This window comes from Mesoplodon bidens, assembly GCF_964165515.1.
Source record: "Mesoplodon bidens genome assembly, contig: HAP1_SCAFFOLD_150, whole genome shotgun sequence".
Classification (NCBI taxonomy): Eukaryota; Metazoa; Chordata; class Mammalia; order Artiodactyla; family Ziphiidae; genus Mesoplodon; species Mesoplodon bidens.
The window spans coordinates 1,191,208-1,203,080 of NW_027672498.1; the positions used below are offsets into that span (position 1 = coordinate 1,191,208).

The following is an 11,873-nucleotide window of genomic DNA, read 5'->3' on the forward strand; positions in this document are numbered from 1 at the left end:
GTAAGTCAGGAGACGTGCTCCTGGCACCTAGTGGTCGGAGGCCGGGATGCTGCTGAAAGATTTATGAGGCACAGGACAGCCTTCTGCAACAAAGAACTGTTGAGCCCAAAGTGTCAATAGCATCAACTCTGGCCTATAGAATAAGTCACTGATGATCTTGTAATGCCATTCTGATCTCTAATGGGCAAAGTCACATTAGTAATGTAGAAATGATTACTTTTGATGTTTGTTTGATAATTGATTTCCCCAAATTAATGCATGTTTGTATAAGGGACATAAACACCAACCATAACTTAAATATTGAAGTTCCCTTAAAGTAAACTGGGAATTATAGCCCACTGAGGGAGAGCTGAGGAAGTTTAAAGGGAGGCCATGTAATGCCTGAGGATACAATACTCTAAATATTTGTTGGATTACCTTGTGAATTACACAATTAGACTTCATTTTTTGTGTTGTGTTAACTTGTCAAATGTATAAACATTTTAAATATCCTGTAATTTTCAAAACCGTGTTTTGGTATATTTTTAATTAAAAATTTCATACTGAGAAAAGTGGAGAATATTACATTGTACCCCGTGTATGTACCACCCATATTTAACAAATGCTAACAAATACTGAAGTGCATTTTGAGCTCTTTCTCATGCCATCCCTTAGGTGTTTCGACATTTTTTGTTATACCAAACATCTCAAAAGTTGAAGGGGTCTGGAACTCTTCCAATGTCTGTCACCAGGCCTCACTCACTGCTGCTTCCTTTTGTCTGCCTGTCAGCTTCTCCCCTCATCTTTCACTGCAGTATATAGGCTGTAGAGGGCGGAGCCAGGTTGTCTTTTCAAAGCTGGAAAGGCCAGGCCGAGAGTGGATGCGTAGGCTGGAGGGAGGCGGGAGGACAATAAGTATGGGTTTCCCCCAATGACTGAAAGCAGAGCGTTCCCATGAAACCTTTCATAAGCCGAAGTGGTGCAAAGTGAAGAAGCAGTGACCATAGGACACATCTTGCTAACGGATGCACAAAATAAATTGAGCTAAAGTACAGAAGCTCAGTGACAGTTCAAAGCTATGGTGGCTTGACACTGAGGTGCTGAGTGTGGTTCCCGGGAAGGAGCTGGGTGGTGCCCCTTGCACCCGCTTTTGCAGCGCACAGTGCGAGTTGCCTCTGTATGGGCTGCTGCACAACACATGCCAGACACTGTCCTCATTTTCCCCCCTTTTTTGTGTAAATAGATACCTCTTTGGATTTCTTTTGGTTAGGAAAACAGGCGCTAATGTGGGTCATTCTTAAAAGCGAAGTGGCATAAATTGAGCTTTGGAAGGATGGAGGAGACCTATAACTTGGGTCCGTTTGGTGAGGTAGAAAGTGGGGAGAGTGAGCGAGGGTGGGAAGAGGCAAGAAGAGCAGTCTCGGAACCGACAGAGATGGTGGTGGGAGGTTTGCAAGCGTGGTCCGCCGGAGCAGTGTTGTGACTGTCAGGTCAGAGGATCTTAGGTCTTCTTTGCCCAGGTTTCCTGATCCCTGCATTATGAGTGGTATAGCTCAGGAGAGGCTGCGCTTGAATTTTCAATCTCTATTACTTGGACTGCTTAGTGGTCTGTTATTAATGGCAATGCCTGCTTATCACCAGTTGTTCACAGGACTTCTACATGATAGGTTCCTTCTTTTCTTTTTTGACCACACCCTGTTGCCTGCGGTATCTTAGTTCCCCGACCAGGGATCAAACCCTCCCCCCACCCCTTTCCGCCATGGAGGAAGCACGGAGTCCCAACCACTGGACTGCCCGATAGGTCCCTTCTTTATTTAAACACCTCCCATCATGCTCCATTGCTATGGAATAAATCCCTCACTTCTTTTGGCATAGGAGGGCATCCTTAGCTCCTTTCCCTCCTTCTCTGACATACCTGGAGTGTATCATGTGCTTTCTCTTGTCTTGGTGACTTCTTGTGCATTCTCTCTGAAAAACTCCCCTGTGCTCTCCCTATCATCTCTGCACAGTGAACTTGTGTTCTTCTGTTGAGGGCAGCTCATGCCTTTTGGCAGATGGAAGGTATTTCTTGTTATTTTTCACTAGTGCTTTGCCTTAGGTCTTCTTTGCCCAGGTTTCCTGATCCCTGCATTATGAGTGGTATAGCTCAGGAGAGGCTGCGCTTGAATTTTCAATCTCTATTACTTGGACTGCTTAGTGGTCTGTTATTAATGGCAATGCCTGCTTATCACCAGTTGTTCACAGGACTTCTACATGATAGGTTCCTTCTTTTTTTTTTTTTGACCACACCCTGTTGCCTGCGGGATCTTAGTTCCCCGACCAGGGATCAAACCCTCCCCCCACCCCTTTCCGCCATGGAGGAAGCGCGGAGTCCCAACCACTGGACTGCCCGATAGGTCCCTTCTTTATTTAAACACCTCCCATCATGCTCCATTGCTATGGAATAAATCCCTCACTTCTTTTGGCATTGGAGGGCATTCTTAGCTCCTTTCCCTCCTTCTCTGACACACCTGGAGTGTATCATGTGCTTTCTCTTGTCTTGGTGACTTCTTGTGCATTCTCTCTGAAAAACTCCCCTGTGCTCTCCCTATCATCTCTGCACAGTGAACTTGTGTTCTTCTGTTGAGGGCAGCTCATGCCTTTTGGCAGATGGAAGGTATTTCTTGTTATTTTTCACTAGTGCTTTGCCTGTCTTGCTAGAATCTGAGTTTCTTGAAAGCAGTGATGGCATGCTTCCTCTTTGAGTTTAGTGCTTCTAACACAGGGCCTGGCCTCAGGAAATGTTTGCTGAACTGAATTAATAGCCAGTTCGAACTTGCCCTTGAGCCAGTGTTTTGTACTGGTGGGAAAAATCCTACACGGTGTGGACTTTGATTCTCTGCAGTGTCAGTTACAGGATTGTAAGATGGAAGATAGGAGGCTGGGATAGGAAACAGTTTTGCACTTTCTGGGTTTTTTTTGTTTTTTGTTTTTTTTTGCGGTACGTGGGCCTCTCACTGTTGTGGCCTCTCCCATTGTGGAGCACAGACTCCGGACGCGCAGGCACAGCAGCCATGTCTCACGGGCCCAGCTGCTCCGTGGCATGTGGGATCTTCCTGAACCAGGGCATGAACCCGTGTCCCCTGCATTGGCAGGCAGACTCTCAGGCACTGCGCCACCAGGGAAGCCCTAGATTTCTTTATTTAATTTTCGAGCCTTAGTTTACTACCCACACCCCCGAAATTGTTACCTACTTTAATTATATGTTCTTTTTAAATTTTAATTATTTATTTGTTGCACCGGGTCTTAGTTGCAGCAGGCGGGCCACTTTGGTGCGGCTCAAGGGCTCCCCAGTTGCGGCATGTGGGCTCCCCAGTTGCAGCAGGCAGGCTCCTTTAGTTGTGGCTCGCAGGTTCCTTAACTGTGGTGTGAGAACTCTTAGTTGCAGCATGCATGTGAGACCTAGTTCCCTGACCAGGGATTGAACCTGGGCCCCCTGCATTGGGAGAATGGAGTCTTAACCACTGCACCAGCAGGGACGTTCCAATTATGTGTTATTTTATTCATTGGCAGGTATACATACTTCTTATCTTTTTTCCCCTGTATTTTTTATAAATACAGAAAAGAGAATAACAACTTAAAATAAAATGAAGGAAAGGCCTAATGTATCTGAGTTTTTCTCAGTAGCACGAAGGGAAATGTTTGCCAGCAAGAACTGTGGCAAGGTTATCCCAGATGTCAACTGTCTCGTAGCAGTGGCTCAGAGCCCTTCTGAAGCTTCCTAATTGTCCAGGACAGCTCCATTATGACTCACCGTACAGGGCCTAGCCTCTCATGCGACACTCAACATTTAAAAATTAGTCTTCATTTCTCCTTCCCAGCAGGCAGCTTCAGTTGGAGAAAGTAATTTCATTTTCTTATGTACTCATTCATTCACTCAGTCAGCAGACCATCACTCGTCTCTTATATGCCAAGATCTATGCTTGCGTCTGGTAACAAGGAAAGAATAACATATGGTTCCTTCAAGCACTTAAGGAGCTCATAAACTAGTGACAGAGGAAGATGCACAAACCAATCAATAAAGAATTAACAATGCTTTGACTTTATTTGTATTATTTGAATTTTTATGACTATATTTATATACTACACCCTGTTCAAAGTGGAAATAGATATTTAAGAAAGAACTAGTGATGTAAAAATTCCACAGTAATATGTAAGTTATTTAGAGAGTTAAGACTGGAAATATTTGCACTCTCAAAGAAGCTTGTTAATGCAGATGAACCCCTAATTCTTTTGGTTGCTTTATTTACATTTATAGAGGTATAGGTATTCCCTCTTCTAACAGGGGTTAGTAACTTGGGGAGGGGGTGCTACAGAGTAAGGTCCTGATTCAGTGGCAGGTCCATCTTACCTCCTCTTCAGGTCATATTCTCAAGCAGGAGCTACAGGATGAGACGAGTAAAACAGTTCACTTCCTTTGCTTACCCCCAGCCCCATGATAGGCTTCTGCTGGGCTTCCTTGGTTGCTTTCATCATCACTTTCACCACCATAGGTAAGGGAACCTTCCAGTTAATCAGGGGACCTGGAAATGATGCAGAAAAGTCCTGACTTAAAAATAATAAATAACATTTATTTAGGGCTGACTGTGAGCTCATTGCTTAAAATGTCCTACTTAATCTTCACAACCACTCTATGAAATTGGTATTGATAAATCTCAGGTATATCCAAAACAAGTCTCTTATGTAGGATTGTGATGTTTTTCGGTCTTTTATGTCTTTAGGTTCGTCTCGGCACCAGACATAAGGCGGTTCAACATAATACGCTGGCCCTAAACAGCTCCAGATGCCAAGAATTGGCAAATCACTACTTTGGTTTCAGTGGGTGGTCAAAAAGGATCATCAAGGTAAACTCTGTAGATTTTCTTTGACTAACCAGACTCCTTTCAACATTGAACTCCTAGACTTTAGAGAGAAGAATAAAACAGGGCTATGGGGAGGAGGTGTGAGAGCCTTCCACATGGAAGTATCTGAGCATTGGCCTGCCACCTAGAATTAGTGATAATCTCAATGACTTGGATGGCGGTGTCCATAATTTTCTCCAGTATTTGTATGGTATATAATAAAAAATATTTGTCCATATCTAGTCATTCATTTGCAACTCTCACTTGATTTTGAAGCTATTGCATACCTAAACTTTTACCTGGGATTGCTGGAGTTTAGTTTTTATTTCTAACAAGAGGATACTTTGAAGTCTAGCCTTTAATTCATAATCCTAACAGCTTCAGGATCTTTCTAACCTTGAAGAAAGGGAAAATGAAGCTATTGTGACACCACTTCAGAAGCAAAGCCTGAAGTTCTTCTGTGCTTTAGAGGTGGTGTTGCCCTCCCACGAGTGCAGGAGTCCCAGAGTTGTAATGGCTGAGGAACCTTTGGATAAGTTGGAGGAAGGTCTGTTTTCCAGTATGTTTGTGTGTGGGGAGGTGAGGGAGTGGGATTTCTCTTTTTTCCTTTCTTTCTGAAACTCACCTTTTCAGACACATCATCACTTTTCTAAGCCACTAAAGCCCTGGGCAGATTTTTTCTGCCTGACAATATAGGTTTTTATCTTAGGCAATACCTGACAGCACCTTAAACTTTAGAATTTTAGAACTGACCGCCTGCCAAGAAGCTTAGGAGGAGGGAAAATGAGTTAGTTTTTTTTGTTGTTGTTGTTAATGATTTGTTATGTGCTAAAATATTCCTTCAAATACAGATGTCTTCTGGCCTTCAGTTATCCCAAGAAAATCATTGTCTAAAGATTGAAATAAACTCTTGTGTAAATATTCAGTCCTTTGCCTCCTATAGAAGGGCCTGAGCAGAAAAAGTAAATGTAGATCCCTGGAAAGGGGATTCCGATTGGTACTGAGTTTTTTCCTAGAATCCATGGCACTTGGGCTTAGGGTTTTAACTCAGAGGCAGAGCTGTTAGCGAATGGAGTGGAGGAGGCTCCACCATCCACCTGAGTGGGTGATGGTTGAGGAGAGGCCAGATCATCTGCACTACCGCCAAATCTATCTCACTGTATGAATCCAGCCCTTTACGCACAGGAGAGCAGGGTCTGTAGCAGTGCAGCCTCAGCTTGTCCATTTGAAATCTGTGAGTAGTATGAGATTTGTGCACGTTCTTGGTTTGCATTTCCCATTGAGTGTTTTAGGAACTTCCAGAATAGATCTGAGCAGTAAAATTGTGCCATGCCAGGGTATACCTACAACAGAGACATTCACCCGTACCCCAGTGTTGTGCCTGCCCTTAATCACTAAGATAATGATCTAAGAATCACAGATGCATTTTTAGTTTTACACACATAACCTAGAAGTCAGTTATGCAGACAGGCATTTTAAACTCATCTGTTTTGGTTGGATTTCGGGTCATTATCATTCCTTATGGAAAGGAAGGTAACCCAGAAGCTTGCTATTCAGAAGGCTATGACAGACGCATTCCAGAAACTGCTGATTGTGGCCTTAGGTAAGACCTTTTTGATTGTCCTTGAAGTACTTCAGTTTCAGTGAGCAAATAACGTTACTTGAAAAGTTAATTGGATGAAAATAATGGTTGTCTAAAACATTACATATTCTTTCGCTCACCAGATGCTTTCACAGCAGCAGTCTTAAATGTGTTCTCTGTGGCATTTATGAGAAAAATGACAGCAAATATTATTGTCCCCAGTGTTTAGATGTAGAGTGACTTGCCTCAGTTCATACAGAAAGTGTTTGATCCAGTTCTTCCCCAATTGCTTGCTTATCATACAGAATAGTGCAGTGATTATAAGCCTTGGGCACCTGTGTTTGAGTCCTAACTTTGTCTCTTAGATTTTGTTGTTGTTGTTGTTGTTGCAATTTTAGGTTTTTCTAGCCAGAGACATTTGAAGGTATTTAATATCTCTAAGCTGCAATTTCTTTATCTGCAAATAGGACTAGTAATACAGCTTATCACCTAATGGAGGATATTGTAAGAGTAAATGAGATGATGAATGTAAAAAGCTTAGAACTATGCCTGAAACATAGTAAGCAGAGAAAATATACTGACTATTATTATTATCATTTTTTTCTTGTTGAAGAGTTTATTAGATTATGTTTTTGAAATCAGTTTAATTTCAGTTTTCATTTCTGATATATTGGGTAAATATGATTCTTATATAATAATTGGCTACGTTTTTGTGGGCCTTGAAAGTGGTCATGCTATTGAATAGTGTTGATTGTGTTCCCTATCGAGTTATACAGCGGTGAGAATGTCACAGCCTGTGCCCAAAGGAAACTTCATGATGAGTAGATTCCCGGAACAGAATTGCTCCCCTGCTTCACAGCCCTTCAGGCTTAGAGAAAATCCGAGCTAAGTTGTCAGAGACCTTATTTGCTTGTAAGAGTTGACCCTGGATTGGTCTTGGCCTTCCAGCCTGGGCAGTCCTTCCAGTGAAGTTTGACTTCCCTGGTCATCAGGCAGAATCTCCATCAGCTGTCAACTCTGGGTAACAACCTTTAAGAACCAAACTAAATGTCTGGGTTGTTTGTTCCTAATAATGCCAAGGTATTCCTTATATGTACTCCAAACTCCGTAGACAAAAAGCCTGGTGGCTCTAGCTTGCCTTGAGGAAAGCTGTATTGTCCAAAAGGTACATGGGCCAGTTTCTGCCAGTAGAGTGTTCAAATGCTGTCTCTCTCTGTCTCTGTCTCCAAAGCTTTGTTCATTGTATCTGGTAGAAGTTTGGTCCCAAGGAGTAGGCCCTTGCCTTGCTTCTAATATGAAGTATCTATTATAGTCCAGTGGTATCTCTCCAGGTTTGAACTCATTTTGACCCCCACCTAATGCCTTCCAATTTCATTGTATTGTGATTGAACATTTTTGTTTCCACAGCTTTTAATTTCTATGTCATTATTCCTTAGTTCTTATTTCTAAGATCATAAAGGTTTTTGAACCAAAGTTGATACTTCTTATATATTTTTTCACAAATAATTATGATAAAAACTGGAGTGTCAGATGAGGGAACTTCTAGGAAAATGCTCTTATTTTCTGCTTTTAGAAATCAAAAGAATGTCTAATTATTGGGTGCTACCATTGTATACAGGAAGTTTTAGAACAAGAAAACTTCTGAATTGATCCTTGTTAACTTTATTTCAGAAAGTGGTAAAATAGCTGTGGCCTATAGACCCTGTGAAGAGGTCACAGATGCTAGAACTGAAGAGGAACTACAGGATTTAATTCAAGTATATGGAGATACAAACTCAACACAGCCAGTGTAGCCATAATTCAAAACAAGCAGCAGGATTTGGAAGACTTTGGCATGTCTACTCAGCTCTGTCTTCCTTAGGAAAATGTGAAACTCTGAAACTGCTTTTGAGGCAGGGAATTTCTAGGACTTTTCCAAGTCCCGAGCCTTGCCTCTGGCCCGTTATTTGAAGTTTGGAGAGCAGGATTGAGGGCCATCAGTGTACGTCTACAGTTGTGGACACAGGAGAAGACACAGGCCTTTTAGAACTCCCCTCAAATAGAATTGCAGGGATTTGGGAACAAAGTAACTATGGCCTTAAGTGTGATTATGCTACAGTGTTTTAAAACTATTCATGCCTTTCAAGTAAGGTATATTACCCAGATCTCAGCATATATCTTGTGTTAAATATTTTGCTGAAGAACCTTTCTGTAAACCAGTTATATGGATGCCTCGAATTAGGGATTAAGTTGTCAACTTAATTTCTAAAAGAAAACATTAATGTACTGTATATAGGATTTTTATTTAAAAGGAGCAAAAAAATGTGTTTCATGTCATTGAGAGCTTATTTTGGGGCTAGTTTTCTGATTATTTAACTCACCCCAACGTTGCAAAATTTGTTTTGAAGGGAAGAAAGTAGAGAAAGGAAAGGTGGTTATGTTCTGAAAAACGTAAAAATTTTGAAAGTTTTTCCTGTACGAAATAATTATTTTAATTCAATTTAAATCAGTCAAGGAAACTTCAAACGTATCCATGTTTTGGACTTTAAGAAGTCTAGCTTCCTGTGAAATGTGAGAGGAAAGGACTCCGTATTGATAGTAAAGATTTCGGAAACCTGATTATAACAACAGATCCATTCCTAAATGAGGCCAATCTTGGAATCAGTTCCATTGAGAAACCATTATGTGCTAGGCACTGGAAATAAGATGAAGCTCCTTCTCTCTTGGAGTTTAGGTGTTACAGGTGTACCAGACAATTAAAAAGGACTAAAATTAAATAGAATATGAAAAGGACTGTGAAGAAAGTAAACTGGGTGCTAGTTATAGTATTTGAAGAAAATTACTTAACATGCTGACTTTAACATTCTAAGTGTCTTCTCCATGTCTGCACACAGGGTAGACCTCTGAAAAGTGACACAGTAGCTTTTTCTAGATTAATGGCTCTGTTGAGACAACGTGGGATGGGGGAAGTCTTCCCATGCTAATATAAAGGGCCATTCACTTGGTTTTAGACACTCTTTCCCAGGATGAATTGCTCACCTGCCCAAACCCCTCCTATAGATGTTCTGGAGTCATCACTGATTCAGTGGTAACCTCTGATAACAGAGTGGTGAATTGATAATGAGACGTGAATACTGAGAGTTTGGAGGAAATGGCAACATTTTAGAATAATTGTAAGGTGTGTTCCCCTCCCGCCACCCTGACTGGTGCTCACTTTGCAGGTCAGCTACTTTTCTTGTCAGCCCTGTAGCCAAAGGGAGGAAGAATGTCTCTCAGACTTCAGCTTCGAGGAGGAAGAGTTCAGATTGCCAGAACTGGACTAGCACTTTTGAATTTCCCAGAATGCCACATCCTGTGGTTTCCTCGGGAAGCTCTGCATCCTTCCCAACTCCCCTCCACCCCTGGGCTGCTGGAGGTTGTGGCCACTGGGGTCTGCAGCCCAAATCCCGCCTCATTGTTTGGGCCCTGGGAGGGCAGGGCGGGGTTGGGAAGGGAGCCCGGAAGGAGGTAATTGTCACCTTTGCAAGGGGAAGGGTGGCTTGTGCCCTGGGGACTCTGGGAAAAAGGCTCACTCTGGTGGTGTGCATTGGATCTCCGCAGGAGCCTAATAAAGGTGGAGTAACTACAGATGTCATAAATAACGGGTGGGACATTAGGTGGGGGAGGGACACGCGGTTGCTAACGGTTGCTAACGGTGAGCCCTCGCGTTGCAGCGCTGGCATAACGGTTCAGTTCGGCTCTGAAGGACGATGTGGCTCTGGCTCCTCACTGGCCTGGGTCACTGTGCCTGGGAGCGGCCGTATGTTATGTCCTGGCTGTGCCTCTGTGTCCCTGCTGCGCCCCACGGCTCCTCCTCACATGGCAACGACTGTGGCTTCTAGTCCAGGCAGTTCAGCCTCTGGAGTGGGCCCTGGGCCCCATCCAGGTGACCCCCTACCCCCCGCGGCTCACCGAGTCTTGGTCTTCATACGCCTGACACAGCCCTCCCAAAATGCCCCATGCCCTTACACCCCTGGCAGAAGGCAGGGGCTTTAATTACTTGACGTCCTCGTCTCCAGTCCAGATGTTGGCCCCACCTCATCAGGAGTTGACTGAGACTGAGGCTCCATACCCGGACATGGGTTCCGTTGGAGAGCTCCCTACAGGGCCAGATCAGTTTGCTGTTCCACATCAGTATCTGAATAACGAGCAAATCCAACATCAAAAGCTCCCAGAGGCGGTTCCAGTGCTAGAGTGGGATCAGAATCAGCCCTTGGTTCTGCCTCCTCGATACAAAAGTAAGACTAAACACATAGGTCTAGATCAGGCTGAAGGTCACTAATCATTTGAAATACTTGTTCCAACTCTAGGTAGTAAGAGCTCAAAACCAATGAGCTTTATTGTTTCACCCCCAAACCTGAAGAAAGATCTAGTTCAGCATCGACAGCTTGCCAAAGTTGTTGTTGGAACTATAGGCCAATTTGAAAAAAAACACACAGGATCTAGAATAACAGTTGCAGGGTGATTATTTACATCCCAGTATGGATGCCTTTTATCCTGAGGAGAGCATACCTAGGGATTTTCTGGGGAGCCCAGATGAACCTCCAGAGTCCCCTGAGGAAGCTGAAATGTCTGCATCCCAGCAGGAGGCCCAAACTCGTCATCCAGAGCTCACTGAGGAGGCTGAATCTTTACCTCATCAAGAGGCCCCTGCTCAGCATCCACAGACCCCTGAGGACGTTGAATCTTTTTCACCCCAGGCAGAGGCCCAGGCTCAGCATGCAGAGCCCACTGAAGAGGTAGAACCACCTCCACTTCCGCAGGGGGCTCCATCCCAGCCTTCAGAGGCCCCTGAGGAACTAGAAACTTCCAGTCCTCAGGAGGCCCTCGCCCGGCCTTTGGAGACACTTAAGGAGGTTGTAGTTTGACCATGTGTTCATCATGGGGTAAATGAAGCTCAGCAGTCAAACTTGTACAATGTCACTGTTAAATCTCTGGCTCTGGCACTTCCCATAAATCCACAGGTCACTAAAGAGGTTGAACCTTCTCCAGTCCAGCAGAAGACCCCATCTCGGCCTCCAGAGCTCCTTACGGAAGTTGTAGCTCAGTCTCCATTGTATCCCGAGGTGACAGATCCAGCACAGAGCAGGACCATGCTGAGCACCCAACATCAGCCAGTATCAAGAGCAGTGGTTCTCACCCAGGGTGATTGTGCACACAGGTGACATTTGGTAGTGTCTGGAGACAGTTTTGCTTGTCAGAACTGTATATGCTACTGGCATCTAGTGGACAGAGACCAGAGATGCTACTAAACATCCAACAGTGTACAGGAGAGCCTCCCACAGCAAAGAATTATCCAGCCCAAAGTGTCAATAGTGCGGCCTAGCTAGAGAAATAAAGATCACTTAACACAAGTATTTAATGAGCATTTAGTATTTGGTATCTAATGCAGCACATGTATAATCATGAAAGTA

General features: G+C 43.6%; 1 protein-coding gene across 1 annotated transcript in view; it reads left to right on the forward strand.

Moving 5' to 3' along the window:
* The window catches only part of LOC308610103 (RAD52 motif-containing protein 1-like), a 247,799-nt gene extending 237,963 nt beyond the window's left edge, over positions 1 to 9,836 (forward strand). Inside the window, exons 2-6 of the mRNA XM_081259356.1 lie at positions 4,740 to 4,862; positions 5,238 to 5,418; positions 6,376 to 6,462; positions 8,113 to 8,198; positions 9,642 to 9,836. Coding sequence (XP_081115482.1) covers positions 4,740 to 4,862; positions 5,238 to 5,418; positions 6,376 to 6,462; positions 8,113 to 8,198; positions 9,642 to 9,743 — 579 coding nt within the window. The 3' untranslated portion in view covers positions 9,744 to 9,836. The remainder of the gene's footprint in view (positions 1 to 4,739; positions 4,863 to 5,237; positions 5,419 to 6,375; positions 6,463 to 8,112; positions 8,199 to 9,641) is intronic.
* Positions 9,837 to 11,873: the final 2,037 nt, after the last annotated feature.